The following is a 19037-nucleotide window of genomic DNA, read 5'->3' on the forward strand; positions in this document are numbered from 1 at the left end:
GGTAAGTGTGAACTCATCCTCCATGGGGGGCATTCTGCTTACAGAGGCTGCAGTGGGAGATCCCTATCTCTTGAATGCCAAAGGTTTAGAAATACTTTTAGGCTGCACTCCCATGCATCTTCTACCTGTTAGCAAATCCATTGAGCATAGTGGGATTTGATTCTGAGTAAACACACATAGACTTGCACTGTTAAACTTAAGGTCCCAAGTGAGATTTTGTGCTCCTAATCAGACTTTCCAAGAATATGCTGTGGGGCTTCTGCTCAGCATCTCAGTGCCTTGATTCTTTCCCCCTGTTGGTGATATTTCAAAACCAGTGTTTTCTCTCTTATGGAGCTCCTCCCCACCTTGCCTTGGGCCAGGAAAAAGCTTCCCACTGATCTGCTGACCAGCACATGTCAGCTGCTTGTGTAAGGAGTAAACATCCCCCTCCCCATCCCACGTGGCTTCTGAACAGAGCTATTTACTTGAGGCTGCTGACTCCCCTTGCTGGACAGAAAGCAGGAAGACCTGGCTGGAGCTGATGGAGTTGAATGGCACTGGCTCTGATCCTGTTTCTGGCAGCAGCAGCAGCAGCCTGTACTGGAAAAACTGCAAACCTGCATGGGAGAGTGAGTTGCTGAATTACCAAGAGGGGCATGTTCTTTGGAGACTTAATTTTTAAGTACTGAAAGAAACATCCAGGGCCTTTTCTGAGGTTTTTGGGGACCAAGATTCTACATTCTCCATTGGCAGGAAACCCCTTGAACCTCCTCTCAACCATGGTCAGGTAGATAGACTTGACCAATGGACAGATGTGAGTAAAACCCAGCAAAGTGCCCTTTGGCTAGAGTCAGGTATTGGCCAATATATGTCTGCAGGTTACAGGGGACAGGTTGGTGAACACAGGCTAAAATTTGGTACACCAGTGTTTCTTAAACTGGGTTGGGACCCACAAGGTGGTTCACGAGCCAATTTCAGGTGGATCCCCATTCATTTGAATATTTTATTTTTAATATATTAGACTTCATGCTTCCATGGTATGTAACTGCATTTGGGGAAATGTTATAGACCTCTACTTTTAACAAGCTACTATGTATTTTCTTATAACAATGATAGTAAATGGGACTTTTGGGTAAGTGTGGGTAGGATTGCAGCCTTATGTTGTTGGCAACCTTCAGTCTCGAGAGACTATGGTATCGCGCTCTGAAAGGTGGTTTTGGAACATTGTCTAGTGTGGCTGAAAAGGCCAATTCGGGAGTGACAATCCCTTCCACAACGGGAGCAAGTGCAGTCTGTCCCTGGTCTGTCTCCCTGGCTATGGGCCTTCCTTCTTTGCCTCTTAGCCTCAGACTGTTGGCCAAGTGTCTCTTCAAACTGGGAAAGGCCATGCTGCACAGCCTGCCTCCAAGCGGGCCGCTCAGAGGCCAGGGTTTCCCACTTGTTGAGGTCCACTCCTAAGGCCTTCAGATCCCTCTTGCAGATGTCCTTGTATTGCAGCTGTGGTCTACCTGTAGGGCGCTTTCCTTGCACAAGTTCTCCATAGAGGAGATCCTTTGGGATCCAGCCATCATCCATTCTCACGACATGACCAAGCCAACGCAGGCGTCTCTGTTTCAGCAGTGCATACATGCTAGGGATTCCAGCATGTTCCAGGACTGTGAACTTTGTCCTGCCAGGTGATGCCGAGAATGCGCCAGAGGCAGCGCATGTGGAAAGCGCTCAGTTTCCTCTCCTGTTGTGAGCGAAGAGTCCAGCCCTTGCAAAGCGAAGATTGCAGCCTAGGATTGTTAAAAAAGTTCCTGCTTGATGATGTCACTTCCAATCATGACATCCAATCATGACATCACTTCCGGTGGGTCCTGACAGATTCTCATTCGAAAAAGTGGGTCCTGGTACTGAATGTGTGAGAACCATTGCAATACACACTTGCCTGGGAATAAGTCCCAGTAAACTCAAAGGAGCTTCCTTCTTGGACATGCCTAGGATTGCACTGAGAGTCTCAGAACAGCTGACTTAAAGCAAGCCTGTACCCTGGCACCGAAACATGCTAATACTCACTGCTAGGGTGGGGTGCTCTACATCACCCAGAGAGCCAGGTTTTGTTTCTATAGGATGCTGCAAGACATGGGTGTGTGTGCATTCTTGGGTCTTATCAGACGCTGGCATGCTGTGCAGCACACTTAATGAATCCCAACCACAAACATGTGAATTCAGGCTGCTTCCTCTTGAGAAGTCATCTGCCCTGCCCACAGATCCTTGGTCACCCAGGCAGTAGGCCCTTTAAGACAAGAGTATCTGTGCATGAGACTTGCCCTGACACCCCAGGATGAGAGAGAGGGAGAATGCTGCCGACTTCCTGCAGTAGTAAACTCCCCTCTTTGCCGATCTACAAAGGGCACCCAGAGACTCCACTCAGTATGACACCAAGTCTTCAGCTTTGTTAAGCATCCAGCCCTGACTAAGAATTCAGTAGCACTCAAAAGCTTGCTGCACAGGGCTGCAATCCCGTGTGCGCTCTCCTGGGAGTAAGCCCCAACAAACGCAAGGCTTGCTTCTGAGTAGGCCTGCATAGGCTTGCTCTGTGTGTCATTTGGGATGCTCTTAATAAAAGCCCTACTGGTTTGTGGCTAACAAACCCACAATGATGACAAGGCTCCATGTCGCTCTCCTTACCAAGGAGCCTGGCAGAGGCAGGCTGGCTCCTGGGGGAGCACAGAAGTGGATTCACAACCAGGGAGTGAATATCCTGACAGATTTGCTTGCAAGAATGTTGCCAAGCCAGGTTTTGAGGTTAAATATCTCAGCAAGAGATTTTCACATGCCATCCAGGCCACACCTCCACGTAGGAATAAATAAATAAACAGGAACTGTGGAGGGGGGATTGCCTTGCAACTATAATCCTTATGTAAAGTGGGGGCGGGATGTTGCTACTGCCAGACAAAAATGGTAAGTCAGAAGGGAGAGCAGCAGGCACACCAGTGGCCTTGCCCAGTCAACACTCCATTGTGGGTTCCCCTCACGTGCTCAGGTTTGGCAAGATGTTATGCTAATATTGTCACGTTGCAAAATGGAGATGTTTGGTTGCAAGAAAGGACAGCCCCTTCTCCAAGCAAGCAAAAGGCAATGCAGGGGAGGGTGCAGCTCAGCTCAGATGCTAGGCATGCAGAGGCGCCAGGTTGCAAAGCTTATTTCGGGTGCGGAGCCCCCTCCCTTCCATATTCATACACATTCCCTCTGGGCATCATGTGCTGATGCATTTGTCACCAAGGAAACCTCACCCTTTGGGCCAGAGGAAATCCTTCCGCACCTCCCACAGCATAGTCTCTTGGTGATGCCGAGGATTTGCATGAGAATGTCTCCTGAGTGGTTAAAAAAAAGCGCGGTGGCGGGGGGGGGGGATACACAACAATTCCCCCAAGCTGCCACTTTCTTCAAATCCTTTCTTAAAACCAACTTTTTTGTGTGTGTGGTTTGTTTTCTTGCAAGCTTTGGCCCAACCACCTAAATAAGGGAGGCTTAAGAACATAAGAGGAGTCCCACTGGATCAGGCTAAAGGTCCATTGAGTCCAGCTTCCTGTATCTCACACAGGAAGCTGGACCAGAGCACCCAAGGGAACAAGAGACCTGCATCCTGGACTTTTCCTCCAGCAATTTGTCCAGTCCCCCTTTAAAGGCATCCAGGCCACATGCCATCACCACATCCTGTGGCAAGGAGTTCCACAGAGTAATTACACGCTGGGTAAAGAAACATTTTTTTCCCAACACTCAATTTTAGTGGATGTCCTCTGGTTCTGGTGTTGTGTGAGAGCAAAGAGAACATCCACTATTCACTCTATCACCATATCCTGTGGCAGGGAGTTCCACAGACACTCCGTTTTAGCTCTGTTCCCCTTCTGGTGCTGTGAGAGGGAAAAGAGCATCCCTCTATCCACTTTATCTGTCCCCTGCATAATTTTGTATGTCCCAATACAAAATTGGGGGAGGCTTCTCCCCTTGCTCAAGATCCAGATTGTAAGCTGCTCAGGGCAGGGACCTGTCTGCTCTCCCTCTTGCCTGCAAATTCCATCTAGACCTATGTCCTCCTGTGCACTACAACCCCCAGCATGCCCCGCGCCCAACAAGCGTCTCAACAACCACACCCCCGCTTTATCAGCCTCTCCAGCGCAACCACGCCCCCCTCTAAGGAGCGAGGACTGCAACACCCGGCATGCTTCGCTCCCAACTTGCGTGGGTGTAGTCTTTAAGCTCCAGGTGAGGAGCAAAAAACTACAACTCCCGGCACGCCTCAGAGACTGCGCAGGCGCAAACGGAGCAGCTGCGCCACGAGCCCCGCCTTCCCCCAGGCAGGTGGGCGTGGCCTCAGCCAACCCCTCCCCGTCCTCCCACTCTCGCTGCCCCCCTCTCCCCATTGCCGGTACCGGGAGGGCTCCGCGCCGCTTCCTCCCTCCAGCCATGGACTCGGACTCCTGCGCCTCGCCCCCAGAGGTGAGGCAGCCCCTCCACCCACCCGGGGGTGGGAGAAACCGACCCCCTCCCCACTCCGCCCCCCTTTGCAGAAGGGTTTGGGGAGGGGGCCAAGTTGGGAGGGATCTTTGGTTGGGGGGGCAGGGGGAGTCCCCAGAGGCTGGTTTGGGGGGGGGAATGTGCCCCCACTGAGAACTCCCCCCCTTCCCCCAAGAGTTTTTCTTCCACAGCCCCCCATCTCCCCCCCACCTCCAGCTGACTGTGCTCCTTTACTGGAAGCACTGGGGGAGGGAGGGGGGAGTGTATGCGAGGGCCCCTCCCCCAGCCAAGCAGGAGGCCCCCAGCAGTAGCAAAGCAGCGGGGGGAGGGGAGTGTGTGCAAGTCCCCCCCAGCCAACATACCCCTCCCCCACCGCAGATCGCAGGGTTTCCTGCTTTGCTTTGCCTACCGAAGGTGCCCCAAGTCTCCCCCTCCCTCCTTGCCTGCAGTCACCCACTTCCAGCACTGGATCTGTCAGGAAAAAAGGGGTGGGGGAGCAGCAGCCCAAAGGCATGAGGTGGGGGTGGGGAAAAGGGCTTGTTCTCTTCTGCAGCCCCCCTTTGCAAAAGTTTTCTTCCCCCCCCCCCTTGTTTCACCCTTGTGGGGCGGGGGCAAGAAGATCCCCCTCCCGTCTGCTGCTTTTCCTCTCCCCAAACTGGCTGACGCCCCTAGTGGCCTCTCCCTCTGTCTCTCTCTGGCCAGGATTTCTCTCTGGGCTCCAAGAGGCGCCGGACAGTGGAGGACTTCAACAAGTTTTGCACCTTCGTCTTGGCCTACGCAGGCTACATCCCCTACCCGCAAGAGGTATGGGGTGGGGGCTGCAGCCCTTGGGGGATTTGGGGGCTTGCATTTTGTGCATTCCTGCTATGTGGGTGCAGGGGAGCTGGGTGCCGGGGGAGGGGCAGCAATGCTGCAGGGGGAGTGCATTGAGCAGAGGGGCCGAGGAAGGGCATCTTGTGTGGCTGCCAGGGCTTTATGGGGCGAGAGGGGCAGGCACAAGAATCCAGAAGAGGCGTGACTGGGCGGGATCTTCTGGGGAGGATGCAAGTGACTCAGGAAGACACAGGCTGGTGCTGTTTGATTGTGGCATAGAGGTCAAGAGCACTGGCCAAGATTGCGGGGCCATGGCACTCCTCCGGTGACTTTAGGTGAACTGCTATCTCTTGGTCTTGCAGGGCTGTTGTGAGGGTAACATGGGCAGGGGGGGAGCTCCTGGAAGGAAGGAGATTAAGCAAAATTAAATATGTTTTTATTTCAAAAAACGTGAAGGTTAGGGGCGTGTGTGGAGAGGGATCTAATTTTTTTTTAATGCTCATCCCATTTTTCTGTACACGCTGAGCATCCAAAGCAGCTTAGAAAAAAGGGCGTGTTCTTGACTGAAAGTGAAGAGACTGGATTGATTGACTGGCTCTGCCAATGCATCTGAAACATTTTGTGTATGCTCGGGTAGACGCAACTGAAAAACAAAACAGGGCAGACGAGGGAGAAAGCAGTGCACAAGTCTTAGTGTTGTGGCATGATGCCTGTGTGTTCTAGGACCCCCCTGTGCGGAGCAGCCCCAGCCCCCCGAACAGCACTGGCGGCACCATCGACAGTGACAGCGGGGAACCCCGCTTTGGGGATGTGCCCCCTTCAGCCTCCCTCCTGGCAAAGACACGGAAGAGCTTCAGTCAAGTCAAGTGCTACTCTTCCCTCTATCAGTGGGCCAACCCCAACAGTCTCCTGGGGGATAGGAAGAAAGTGGAGAAGATCCGGAAGAAGAGGAAGGTGGTGAGGAGGGAGGTGCCAGTGCCCCTCACCGGAAAAGAGTACCAAGGGGAGGAGCCCTACGCAGAGGCTGCAATGAGCCCCTTGTCTGAAGGAGATGCTCAGTCTTCAGGGGAACGTTGCTCGGCCTGGGACTCGGACACACCGTCCAATGCCTCTTATCCACCAACAGTCCCAGAGGAGCAGTGCCTGATCCAGACAGTGGGCAAGCGTACCATCATTCGGCAGGGCAAGCAGGTGGTCTTCCGCGATGAGGATGGCAGCGGAGATGACGAAGACATCATGGTGGACTCAGGTACGGAGGGTGATCAGGGAGCCGCTACCAGACTTCCGCTGTCCTTAAAGGGGGAGGGAGAGAACCTGCACATGCTCAGAGGGCTTTCTCTATAAGCCACTGGTTGTAGAGCTCTGGGGCTTCAGTGGGTCTGGAGGGCTGACCCCTTCCCTTGGAGCCTGGTGGCCCCTTCTGGCTAGACTAGAGAAGGACTCTGTATCTGCCCTCACCTCCTATAAAAGACAACTTCTCTGCTCACAACCATAATCTTAGAATGCTTTTGGTGGTGGTGGGGGGATGCTGGGTCTGATACTATCCTAGTGAAGATGGTCTTGTTCCAGCCAGCAGCTGCATTCCAGGGTAACAGCTAGAAAGACCACCAGGTAGCTTTTCTAAAAGTGACCACTAGATAGCTGAGCTGGTAGTCTGGAACCCATTGTAAGCCCAACTTAAGATGAGCCTTACTGAATCAGATCCGAGGTCCATCAAGTGCTTCCCGCAGCAAGGGAAGTCCACAAGGGCAACAGCCTTTTTGTTTTCTGGTATTCAAAGGGAGACTTTGTAGACCTCACAGCTGTTGTGACTATTGCCACCTCTCATGCCAGCAAATTCCATATATGTTTGTTGTGTAAAAGCTCATTCTTTTGTTTATCCCAAGTCCCCTTTTCCATTGGATGACTTCCTAGTTCCTGCATTAAGAGAGCAGGAGGAAAATCTCTCACTATCCACTTCCTCCACACTAGGCATGATCTTATAAGCCTCTGTGAAGGCCTCATTTTCCTAAACAGACTATTCCCGTCTTAGCTTTTCCTTGCATCAGGGGAGATTCTCCTACATTCTAATGTGGTCTCTTTGCTTGGAATTCTCCCCCCCCCCATAGATGATGATTCGTGGGACCTTGTGACCTGTTTCTGCATGAAGCCCTTTGCCGGACGGCCCATGATTGAGTGCAGCAACTGCCACACTTGGATCCATCTCTCCTGTGCCAAAATCCGGAAATCCAATGTCCCCGAGGTGTACGTCTGCCAGAAGTGCCGGGACTCCAAGTTCGATATCCGGCGCTCTAGCCGCTCCCGGGTGGACTCTCGCCGGCACTTCCTGGACTAGTGGGCAAGGAGAGTCATTTGAAGTGAATAGACTTGCTGTGCAGAATACAAGACTCCAATTGGTGGGGAGTGGCAGGAGGGCACGCTGAGGTCTTGTGTTTGTGGGGTGGGGGGGCTCAGCAAAACGCTGAGGCACAGCAGTACTCTTAACTACCTGGAGTGCTGCTAGAAGAGGGACCAATCCAGTGCTTGAAGATGCACTGGAACAGGCAGGCTGAGGCTGATGATGGGAAGCATGTGCCAGCCTGTTGGGCATCATGTGCTCTTTCTTCCCGGATTCCAACATGACAGTGAGAAGGGATTCCCTGGCTGGAGGGCGCTGAGTGATTCCAGCGGTGGTTCAGAGATCTGCTGCTGGTGGAACTGTAAGGCTGGTAGACCTCAAAAGGATGTGAGAAACAGTGTAAGGTGGTCCCACCTGAGCAAGAAAGTCCCCTTCCCAGTTGGGCAGCTTGGAGCTGGGGGAGGGGCTGAGTGGGGAAAAGCCATCCCCTGCGAGGTCTGAGGGAACCTCGGTGGCTCTAGCTTGCCCCTCCAGAGGCAACTCTGATGATCTTGGTATGGTTGACAGTTCTGCCCCTTCCCCTCACCCCAGAAGAAATAGTCCTCAAAATCGATCAGGACCTGTCCAGCTTGGCAATCACCTGCTTGGAGGTCTGATGATGATGATGTTTCGCTAGCGCTGCCCAGCAGTGAAAGCAAGCTCTAGGGGGGTTTGCTCTGGGAAATTTTTATTTGGGGGAGAGGATTCTCTCCTGTTGGGTTGAAGCGAGCCATGCTCTCAAGGCATCAGGCCACATGCTGAGTGTGGAGCAGATCTCAGATGGGAAGGGGCAGAGGAGCCACTTGATGTAGGAGCTGTAGCGAGAAGCATCCCAGAATGGACCATCTCCAGTAGTCAACAGTGTGGGTATATTGCCTCTGGAGTCACCCTGTGAGACTACATGGGGTCTTGCTATTTGTGTTGTGGCTGCAGGCTTAAGAGCAGACGTATTTAAATAGGGGGGAACAAGGACACGGGTCCCCCCTCCACTTTGGCATTTACCACTAGGCTAGGTAAGGCTGCCATTGTCAAACTCCTGCTGTAATATCGAGAGTTTATCCATCTAGAAATGGAGAATGAGGCTTTCGTGGGCAGGGGGTTGAATTTGGTCTTCTGCAGGCATGGCCATTTGCTAAAGGTGGTTCTCTGGAGGAAGCCTCAGTAGGCTTCTAGGCTTGTTCTGTTGGGGGGTAGGGGACACCGCATTTGGAAAGAGGCCATCTTCACTGCCGAAGCCTGGCCAGCGCATGGTGGGGCACCTTGGTACTGTATCTCAAGGGGAGAAATGAAATACTTTCACAGTTGACTTGGGGGTTCAACTCTGGGACCGAAGTTCATTCAGTCGTCTTCTGTAACCTGTTTGTCCACACCAGGTGGATGTGACTCAACTCCTGGGAACAGGATTTTCAGCAGAAAAATGAACACCTCTGAGTTGATCCAAGTAAAGTCTCAGTTTGAGAGCTTTACTTTTCCTTTTTTAAAATTAAAATATGTTGTTTTAAGCAGTAAGATTTCTTGCCTCTCTTCAAAGCCACACTTTGTACTCGCTGGTCATGAAACACAAAACACATCAGGGTTGGAGGCGGCAGGAGAGCCCATGAGCTGGACTACAACCTAAGATAGGCTTTGACTCCAGCCTGTTCTCCCTTGCAAAAGAGCAGAGGCAGAACCATCCCTGAAGCGCAGGGAGAAGTGCATAAGGGGCATAACTTCATTCTTCTGCCATTCCTGGCCTGTGGAACACAAACCACCCCTAATGCTGTGTGTTCCCTGCATGTGGAGTAGCTATTCTGTTTCCCTCACCATTGCACAATTGTCAGTTTCATCTCTACCCCACCTTTCCAATGGTTGGCAACCTTCAGTCTCGAAAGACCATGGTATAAGCCTACAGCACCTGATATTCCCAGGTGGTCTCCCATCCAAGTACTAAACAGGCCTGACCCTGCTTAGCTTCCAAGATCAGGCATGTGCAGGGTAATGCTGTTCTCAAAATGGGTCCTTGCCTTTGGTTTCTTGAACTAGAGCCAGTAGCCAGAAGGAGTCTTCATGTTGGGCACAGCCAACTGGATAGTAGTGCCCCACCCCAATCCCAAACAGATGATGCAATATTAATGTTTGGATTTGAGTGGGAGTGGGAGTGTGGGATGGGAGTAGCTAGGAGGAGGACTTGGGAGGGTAGCCCATTCCAGAACTTGCCAGGTGGCTGTAGGCAAAGTTCCTTCCCCCCCCCCACCTGCAATAAGGTCAAATACTATTCTACCATAAGCCATTCCTGCCCAATGTTGCATGTACGTCACAGGGATCAAATGTGTACACCTGGGAGCCAGCAACAATGGGTTAAAGGGCTGTAGCTGAGATCAAAGGGGAGAACTCTTTAAAATGCTCTGATGAATATTGTCAGTGCTGGTGAGATGGGGCTCACAAGATGGGAGGCAAGGGAAAGGTAGCTGCTCTTTCTGCAGGTAGAGTGTTTCCTAACAAGAAACAACTGCAGACCCTCCTGCAGAAAAGTCATGGGGGGCATGGTGGTCAGTGGGAAGAAAGAGCCATGCTCCAAAGCTAGAGCTGTGCCCTTTATCGTGCTTAACAAAATATGAAGAAGGCATCAAATAGCAAGCTTTGCCTAGTCAGGACATTGGTGGAGCCCCCATAACCTGTTGCTGTCACTACAGGAGTCTGCAGCAGGCCAGATGCTAAGCGAAAGAAGGGGGTAGCCCCCCCCCAACACCAAGGATGCCCTGGACTTTGCTTCTACAGACTTCCAGCCTAGGGCCTTTCCTTAGTTTTTGCCCCTCTGCTTTGAGAACTCCACCTGTTTCCCTTGTGTATTTCTTGATCTGCTATGAAAGGGACCTGCATGTTTCTGGAGCAAGTCAACCTCCAGACCGAATATTTCCAAACGAGGGAGGCTGTGGGAATGGCTGTGCCTCCCTTCTCTGTGCAGCCTTAGGGGTGCACTGATACTGTCTCACCCCCTTCAGAGCTGGTTCAGATCTGCAGGAAAACCAGGAAGGCTCCAACATTTGCTTCTATAAGCCTGGGAGGGGGGAAGCTATCCTTGCTTCCAGCAGGGATGTGCAGTGGGTGGGGAGGCAGGTGAGGCAGTCTCCCTACTGTAGGCCTTCGAAAAGCAGAAGCACCACCACGTGAGGCACCCAAGCACTCTCAACCCATGCACTCTGCGCTGTTTTACGAAGGACTATGGTAGGCAGAGCATTACCCACCCACTGTCTCTGGCTCCTAGCCCAGCCTTCTTTTGCATGAAGAAGAATCCTAAGGGATTCCAAAGCGTGCTGTTTGGTTGCTCTTAGGGCATTACCCTGCTTTCGACTGTTACTGTTTCTTTGCACAAGAGTTGTGAAGCTCTGGGCACTGTGCAGCCCAACAAGAGATGTGGCTCTGCCATTTGTGAAGAAGCAAGACTGCCCCCCAAGCAGATACAGAGTGCTGGCAGCCCAGGTGGTGGTGGTTAGGAATGGAACATACTGACCAGGCTTGTGCAGCTGCAGCGAAAGGAGTGCTGCAGGGTCAGGAAATGTGGCAATCTCAGGTTCCCTACCCCAGCTCTCTGCTTTGCTCTCCATTTTTTTTCAGGGCATCAGGAGCATTTACCAAATAATAGCCTAGGTGGATTTGTGGGGGGAGGAGTGCATGCCCTACCTGGCCTTCCAGAGAGCAGCATGCAAGACAATGCATGCAAAGCAGCAGCCCAGCAGGGAGTCTCTCTTGAGGCTACACACAAATGGAGTCTGGAAGTGAGGGCCCCTTGCTCTAGTCTCATCTCTCTAGCTCTATGTCTCCCCCTCCCCCGTCAAAGAGGCTGGGTGGCCGATTGTGTGAGAGCAAGAACACCCATTCACTGCAAGGCTTGTAGGGACCTTGAAGGTGGCAGCAGTGCTCAGGGGCAAGGTGGGCTTGAGGCTCCTGGAGAGGGAGGCAGTGTGCACAGCTCAATGCAAATCCCGCAGAGGAGGGTGGAGCACAAGCCTATACTTGTCTACTCAGAAGTAAGTCCCACTGCAATCAATAGGGCTTACTCCTGGGAAAGTGTGCATAGGACTGCAGCCTTAGATCCAGAGGCGCCTCAGGAATGGGAAAGAAATGCCCTCCTCTTTGCCCCAATGGGGGAAACTGAAAGTAAAGACCTCTTTTCCACTAGGGCTCCCTGCAACTGGTGTGCAGAGGCAGCACATGGCCAGCATGCCTAGCAGCCACTGCCAGACTTATCTTCTTTCATGAATGTGGCCACTCCCCTCTTCAAGTCAGCAACACATCATGTGGCAAAGGGTTCCACTAAGAACCTGTTGTGTGAAGGACCACTTTCTGTCCATTCTCAGGTTCCCTCCCCACTCCACTGGGTGAACTTCACCTCTCCACCCCATACCCAGTTTTATCAGCCTCAATCATGTCACCCCTTACTAGCCTTTTTCCAGGCTACAAGAACCCAAACAATGCAGCTATTCCTCACAAGGGAGGTACCTTCAGGTTTCAGATGGGGTTTTCCCCCCCCAACACCTTTTTCTCCTACCCACTTGCCACCTTCCCCCCCTTAAGTGAACCACAGACACCAACAGAGCCCTCCCTCCCAGTGAGAGAGGATGCTCACATAGGACGCTGTCCTTCACAAAAGTGGGTTGTTTTATTGTCCTTATCCGTTACAGTAGAGGATCCGTCTGCGTCAGTGGGTCATGCACACTGCAGAGACCCGCATAACATAAGCTGGGTGGAAGGAGAACAGAAGGGGCTGCTTGGGCCCCAGGGGGGCTGGATTTAGGCAGTAGCAGACCAGTAGCTGGTGTGTCCACCCAAAGTCACTACACCAGGTACCTGCCCTGCTTTCCAAACGGAGTTTGCATTACTGTAATCCTATTCCGTCAGCTTTAAAGGAAGTTGGGGTGATCTGTCTGGTGAAAAGAAAAGTGGGTGGATGGGTGTCTCCCCAAGAATCGTACCCACACGACTGGCAAGCTGGTTGTTTGAACAGGAGGATAGCCTTGCCAGATAAAAACAGAGAGCAGCTCAGTCGGCAATTCCAGGGGTGTCGGACATGGGGGCACAGCACTGGGCTGTTTCCAGGATCCTTGGCATTACCAATCCACTTGGCTCAGGGCCAGAGCAACCAAGGGGCAGGTGTAGATTCCAAAGAAGAGACTGCTACACAGGGAGATTGGAGAGGGCCAAATGACACATCACAAGGAAGAGGGGCAATGTTTCAAGAATGATCAGTTGCTACAATGTTCATCAGGGGCATCTTGCATAAAGTTAAAGGAAGGTACTGACCAAGCATCAGTTCACAGCCTTCCCTCCTTCTCTTGTATAGAGATAGGATAGGAGGCCACAACACTGCTTTTCATGGCACAACAGCACCCCCATGTGGAGGAAGGCTTAATATCCACAAACTTTACTACTGTTTCCCCTTGTTTGGCACTCCGGCTTGTATCCCCCTCTGCCTTCTCACCCACCCCCACCCTTTCCCTGGCCAGAAAACTTTTTTCTCTTCAAATAAATGCCCAAGCAGAATTCGGTTCTGGAATACACTTGCTGCCACCACCACCCACCACCAACTTGGCATTATCAGCTGTTGGAGAAATGGGAATGGGAAGACTGATGGGCTTCCAGTCAAATTTCCCAAGTGCATTTCTGCTTTCAGGTGCACATGCCCCAATCTTTGAATTGCGGACTGGCAACGGGGCTTGCAGGCTTTGGGACTTTTCCCTCAAAGACAAAAGGGGGCCAGGAGCTGCAAAATCCCTTCCAGCTCTTTCGTCTGAAGTAACTTAAACTCGCTCAAAGTGTGAAAGGCAGATAGTTCTAGCCCATCTGTTCCCCTGCTAAGTGTCCCTGGTTGAGAAGGATGCTTCTTGCAGTGAGGGGGCCTCTTCTGCACTACAACCCCCTCTCCCATATATGGGGAAAGGACCAAGGTCAGGCTGGCATGCTCTGTGGCACTGACCAAGCCACACAACCCACCCCCAGGTAGCAGCTTCCCAGTGCCACTGTCTGGTCCAAGCCACAAGTAACGGGTGTAAAAAGCACCTCTGTGGATCATAAGGTAAGCAGTGTCTCCACTGGGCTGAAGACAGGTCAAATCCAGGGAGAACAGATGGCACGGTTTCTGCTGACTCGGGCACAGAACCAACACCTTCCCTGCTTCCCCGCCAGATTAACTGTCCACATCAATCCGGTGAGCTGTCAGGGTAGAAAAAAAGAGAGAGATGTCAGATGTTATAGGAGCTGATATCAATGGGAGGATTGCTTTGGCTATTTGGTTGATTGGATTGCTTAGGCTATTCAGAGCACAATCCTAAGCACTTGTTGGGCCGGCGCAAGTCCCTTGCACCAGCCTGGGAGGGTCGCAAACATGTCATAAAGCACATTTGCACCTCTGTCGGATTAGGCCGTGTTGGCCAAATTCAGCTTCCAGGGCAGCAACGAATGGTAAGTCTGTGCTGGCCAAGCTTGGCCGGTACAGGGGTTGGGGGGGGCAGGGAGGAGGTGGGAGGGAGATGGGCAAGTGGGCGGGGAGCAGGAGGTGGGGCCAGGACCGAGCAGTTATGCCGGATCCTAGTCTGTTCCCAGGCAGCACGGAGTGGCCCCTTGTCAGGGGACGAGTTTCCCCTTGCTCCTGGCTGAACCAGTCGGCCCCAAACGTGTGCTGAATACAGCTCAGGCCCACTGGCCTGCCTGTTCCAGCGCAAGTTAGGATTGTGCTACCCATTAATTTGCTATTGGTTACCAGTCACTGTGGAGGTTTTTAAATCCTGTATTGCTTTTAGCTGTTTGGGGAATGTTTGGTTAAACAGGGAAGGTGAGATGCAAGCTGTTGCTTGTAGAACCAGGTGTCTTTGTGATCCATTTCCAGTGCAGCATCCTGAACAGAACCTGCTCAGAACTTGAGACTCTCAAACTCACTGCAATATCCCTAGTTCAGTTCCCAGCAGCTCCAGTGGCAGGGCTGGGGGGGACGGGACGACACCCTCCTCAAGAGGAGCTGCTAATTCAACAACTCTGGGCTGATAAGGCAGCTTTAGATGCATAATCAATTACAGAGCTGCAGAACTACAGAGCTAATTACAGATACTTGCAGGCAAGAAGGCCCAGGGTTGATCCCTGACAGGCCCAAGAGAGCTGAAAATCACAGAATCAGAGTATATTCAGAGTTGAAGGGGACCTTGGCACTCATCGAGTTCAACCTCCTGCTTGGTGCAAGCAACTACAGCATCCCTGACATGTGGCCATTCAGAAGCACTCCCTAGGAACAGCTGTTCAGCCAGCTTTGAACCCACTTGACAGGAGTGGCCAAGAGTGGCCACATTTTACCATTTTATCCACAGGGGTATCATGGGAGACCTTGTCCAAGGTGTTGCTGAAATCTAGGCACAAAATCTCCCCAGTGTTCCCACAGTGTACCAGACTGATCACTCTCTCCAAGACAGAGGTGAGATACCTCTGGTACAACTTGTTCTGAACAAACCCAGGGTGGCTCCTTGGAATCACTCCATTGTTTTCCAAGTGTGCAGATTTTCCTTCATCATACTCCCTTCCAGGGTCTTATCAGGCAGACTGGCCGACAGACTGGGCTGCAAGCCACCTTGGCCATGAATCCACAAGGTGGGCTTGAGCAGTGCTAATAATTTTCGGTAATGAAATCAGATTCTGCAGACTCTGCACACACCCCCTGATGCTAGGCTGGATACTCAGGTTCCATGCTGCAGAGCACATGCCTGTGAGCATAAGGTGCAGGAACCTTCCACTTCTGCAGCACAGCAGGAGTCACAAGTAAAGCCAGTAAAGCAAGAACTTAAAACCTTCCTCCACAGACTGCTTCCAAAAGTGATCCCCTTACACAACAGATGATCCCCCTTACACAAAGTGATCCCCAAGGCACAACAAGGCACAACAGATGTCTCCCCCACCACCTCCAGGCCTGACTACCAAGGCTCCGCTCACTCACATTGCTTTGGTATCCTAAGGGCCTCATTGTCTGCAGACATCACTTGGTGCATGACGCCCCGGAACTGGTAGAGCACTTTCAGGCTCTTCTCTTCACCCACGCAGGGGTCATAGAAGCCAGGCAGACCGGCCTGCAAAAGAGAAACAGCCACAGATTTGATCCACTCCTGCTCACCAGACAGCCCAGTTTGATGCAACATCCAAGGCTACTAGGAAGACTACTTCTGCAGGAAGGGGGAACACCTATTTTCCCTGGATTTGCCACAGGCACCATAAAGGCAACAGCAGCAAAAAAAGGCAGACAGCTGGGGAAAGGTTTGATCATGTGTGGCCCCCATATCCCTCCTGTCTGCCCCACTGGTAAGAAAAGAGTGAACAGCTTCCTGTTGCATCATTATGATCAGTTGTGAGCTTTCTTGGAGATCATTTGATGGGGGGGGGGGGTTAGAATAATCTTTAACAAACAATCTCAAATTTCTCCAAATACGAAGTGTATTTTATGATGGTGAGGAAGGAAGCGGGGCACGGCTGCGACCCCACCTTGGATGTTTCCGTGAGGATGAGCTTGGAGTCCTTGACGAGGCACTGCAAGGGCACCGTCACATCAATGACCTTCACTTTTTCATTTCTCCTGCTCTGGTCATTGACAAACTTCCCATACCAGGCGTTCACCACAATCAGGCCTACATTGGAAAAGAAGACAGGTGAGGCCAGAAGAGAGCTGAAGGTGGGGCATTTCAGCCACCCCAGTGTTGTGTTTGACATCCAGACCATGCAGACTCTGTGAACTAAGGCTCAGGGAGAAGCAGCCTCATTCTCATAAGTAAGTCTTCAGTAGGAGAAGCAAAAAAGAATCCTGATTTTATAATAAGAAAAGATGAGCTACTAAAGCAATGATTTTCAACCCTTTTCATCTCAAGACACACTGACACAGCGCTAAAATGGTCAAGGCACACCACAAGTTTTTTGAAATTGACAATGCACACCACACTGCCAGCCGGGGGATCACATCCCCCAATTGCCCTACTAATAAATGACCATTCCCCAAATTCCCACAGCACACCTGCAGACCATTCACAGTACACCAATGTGCTGGTGGCACACTGGTTGAAGTAGCTGTGCTAAAGGGTGCACCTGTTTGGTCAGGCTGCATAAATCTGGTCATCAAGAGGGACAAAGAATATATGCAGAATACTAAAGAACTGCTACCAATCAAGGAGAAATACTGCTCAATCCCACCCCAGCCCAAAATTCCAACTCTTTTTTTGCCACCTTAAAACAACAACAATATTAAATCAAGGCAAAAACTTTTGGGATGCTGAATTCTGCAACCAGTGCCAATTTGTTGAGTTTGGATGGCACAATTATGAAACACATACAGCCCTGAAGATGAGCCAATGACAAGGAAATGGATCATTCTGAAGATGGAAAGCAAGCATTCTGAGGCACCACATCTTTCCATTTTGGCCCAGCATTTCTTATTTTATTTGGATGATCAAAGCACTATCTATGTGAAAGGCATTAAACAACAAATGCTGAAAAAGTGCAGTTTTCACCCAGCCATCATCCAGAGGTGTCAGAGAGTGAGAAAAGGGAAGACAGCCACCCTTACCCATCCTGGCTTCTTCAGCCTCAATGATTCTCCGGACAGATTCCTGCATCAACCGCACCTACAAGAGAGGACCCAACAAAAGTGAGCATCGAGGCACAGAGATAGCACAAGAGGGCAACTACGTGGCAGAGGTGGACCCCAGACAGGGAATGTCGACAGGGAGAAGATGGATTTTCCTCTAGAAACTTCAGCAAAATAGAACTGGAGAACAGGGACGAGGGGCAGGTCCACTCAGACATTATCCAGCTGGAAGAAACTGGATGGCTGGAAAACTGATTTGGCAATGTCAGGGAAGGACTGGCAGGCATTGCTGGTGCACATTCAAGCAGACGGCTTAGAAACTGGTTTTAAGAACACCATGAACAAATAAAATGAAGAAAACTACATCTCTGCCGTTGCAAGGAAACGTAACACAATTGAGCCCTCTGTAGGAAGTATCAACAAGATGACTTTTCAAGTTCTGGAGTTCAAGTCCCATCTTCTGGCCTGGAAGGCTTTCCCCCAATCCCTGATGTGTCTGGACCCAGCAGTGACTCATTTAGGAGAGAAATGCCTCCGCAGCTGCCTGGAAAGAAGGGCCATGTCTAAGCCCCAATGATCTCTGGCACAAAATTAAATCTTTCTCAATCTCAACACTAGCAGAGCTTCAAGATTCCTGCACCTAGGGATGGTAGTTGGGACATGCAAAGCACGTGCCCGGCCACAGAGTTAAGGTAGGTATGCTCTGTTTCCAGAATGAGTCATTTAAATCCACAACAAAAAGATCACAAAAGCCCAAGTTCTCAAGTTAAGACAGGAGATATTAAAAACAGACCCAGTTGTCTTTTAAAAAAATCACTTTGTTTAAACAAAACCATAAGCCAAGCAGTTTCATCAGAAATATTGGGGGGGGGGAGACGGCAGGGGACTACATAATGGATCTAGGTGTCACTCATAAAAAACAGTCAGTCCTGATAAAAAGAAACGTCATGTCTCTGGTCATTTGCATTTCGGAGAGAAGGAAAACCTTAAGAACCAAAGCAGCTTCTGCCAATCTAAGGCCTGGGAGGGGAGTTTGGCAACAGCAAAGCAAGTCAGGAACCACTCTAGGGAGAGCCTACCGCAGCTTCTGCTTCCTGCTTCTTTTGCAGAGTATCACTGGCCGTGCTCTCTCGTTGCTTCTCCAGGTCCCTGCCAAAAGGAAGCAGTCAACAGTGAATTCCAAGCTGGGGCTCTGGAGTTCTGCTCTCCTTGGTGGCCCCTATCCTACACTTGGGAACGTACAGGACAAGACTCGGCAGAAGCTGCCATACCATGGACCAGTGAGGTGCCTGCCCAAGAGAAGGGTTTTGGGTGCTGTTAAGGACAGCAGAGCTGAAACAGACAGGTTTGGGCTATGAGATGCAAGCCACTGACCAAGTTCTCCTGTTCAAGCCCCATCACAGATCCAGTGAGGCAGGTGCAGAACTGCCGGATGGACTCCACATCAGCTGTTGGCAGAGCAAAGGTGCTATTTCGATTTTCTGTGCCAGGTACAAAACATATCTTGGACCAACCCAGAGTCGCAGCAATTAGCTCCCCAACCCACCCTACCGGACCCAACCAAAAATTATTCTAGCCCAGTATTTCATTTCCAACAGAGGTGCCTGCAGGAAACTCACAAGCAAGACAGGGAGGCAACAGAACTCCCTCCCACTTGTCCCTTAAGCAGCCATCATTCTGAGGATCCTCAGAGGCACCCTCCTTTGTGTATGCCCCAAAGATCAGCAGGATGCAAATACGGAGCAAAATAAAGTTCTGTTTATAAGAAAATGTGCC

General features: G+C 51.2%; 2 protein-coding genes across 4 annotated transcripts in view; one reads left to right on the top strand and one right to left on the bottom strand.

The window, feature by feature from the left end:
• The first annotated feature begins 504 nt into the window (after positions 1-504).
• Positions 505-9180, top strand: PHF13 (PHD finger protein 13). 3 transcript variants are annotated; one of them, XM_066637795.1, is made up of 5 exons: positions 526-611; positions 1659-1834; positions 5188-5289; positions 6022-6547; positions 7407-9180. In XM_066637795.1, the coding sequence occupies exons 2-5, from the start codon at positions 1820-1822 to the stop codon at positions 7631-7633; spliced, it is 870 nt and encodes a 289-aa protein (XP_066493892.1). In that variant the 5' UTR covers positions 526-611; positions 1659-1819; the 3' UTR covers positions 7634-9180. The 3 variants fall into 3 exon arrangements, with proteins under 3 accessions (XP_066493891.1, XP_066493892.1, XP_066493890.1); XM_066637794.1 differs by lacking the exon at positions 1659-1834 and having other exon boundaries at positions 505-611; XM_066637793.1 differs by lacking the exons at positions 526-611; positions 1659-1834 and adding an exon at positions 2423-4467.
• A 3115-nt stretch (positions 9181-12295) lies between these two features.
• DNAJC11 (DnaJ heat shock protein family (Hsp40) member C11) overlaps positions 12296-19037 on the bottom strand; it is an 83303-nt gene continuing 76561 nt past the window's right edge. The window contains exons 12-16 of the mRNA XM_066637015.1: positions 18341-18410; positions 17241-17298; positions 16169-16311; positions 15630-15759; positions 12296-13864 (exon numbers count right to left, since the gene is read on the bottom strand). Of these exons, the coding sequence (XP_066493112.1) occupies positions 13839-13864; positions 15630-15759; positions 16169-16311; positions 17241-17298; positions 18341-18410 (427 nt within the window). The 3' untranslated portion in view covers positions 12296-13838. The remainder of the gene's footprint in view (positions 13865-15629; positions 15760-16168; positions 16312-17240; positions 17299-18340; positions 18411-19037) is intronic.

The sequence above is a fragment of the Tiliqua scincoides genome, chromosome 9 (genome assembly GCF_035046505.1).
Source record: "Tiliqua scincoides isolate rTilSci1 chromosome 9, rTilSci1.hap2, whole genome shotgun sequence".
Classification (NCBI taxonomy): domain Eukaryota; kingdom Metazoa; phylum Chordata; class Lepidosauria; order Squamata; family Scincidae; genus Tiliqua; species Tiliqua scincoides.

What these genes read in the sequence shown, in the direction of transcription:
- PHF13 (XM_066637793.1), top strand. Translation starts at nt 4,057, where the DNA reads ATGTCCTCCTGTGCACTACAACCCCCAGCATGCCCCGCGCCCAACAAG. An exon ending in CCTGCGCCTCGCCCCCAGAG is followed by an intron (nt 4,468 to 5,187) that starts GTGAGGCAGCCC and finishes CTCTCTGGCCAG; the next exon opens with GATTTCTCTCTGGGCTCCAA. An exon ending in ACATCCCCTACCCGCAAGAG is followed by an intron (nt 5,290 to 6,021) that starts GTATGGGGTGGG and finishes TGTGTGTTCTAG; the next exon opens with GACCCCCCTGTGCGGAGCAG.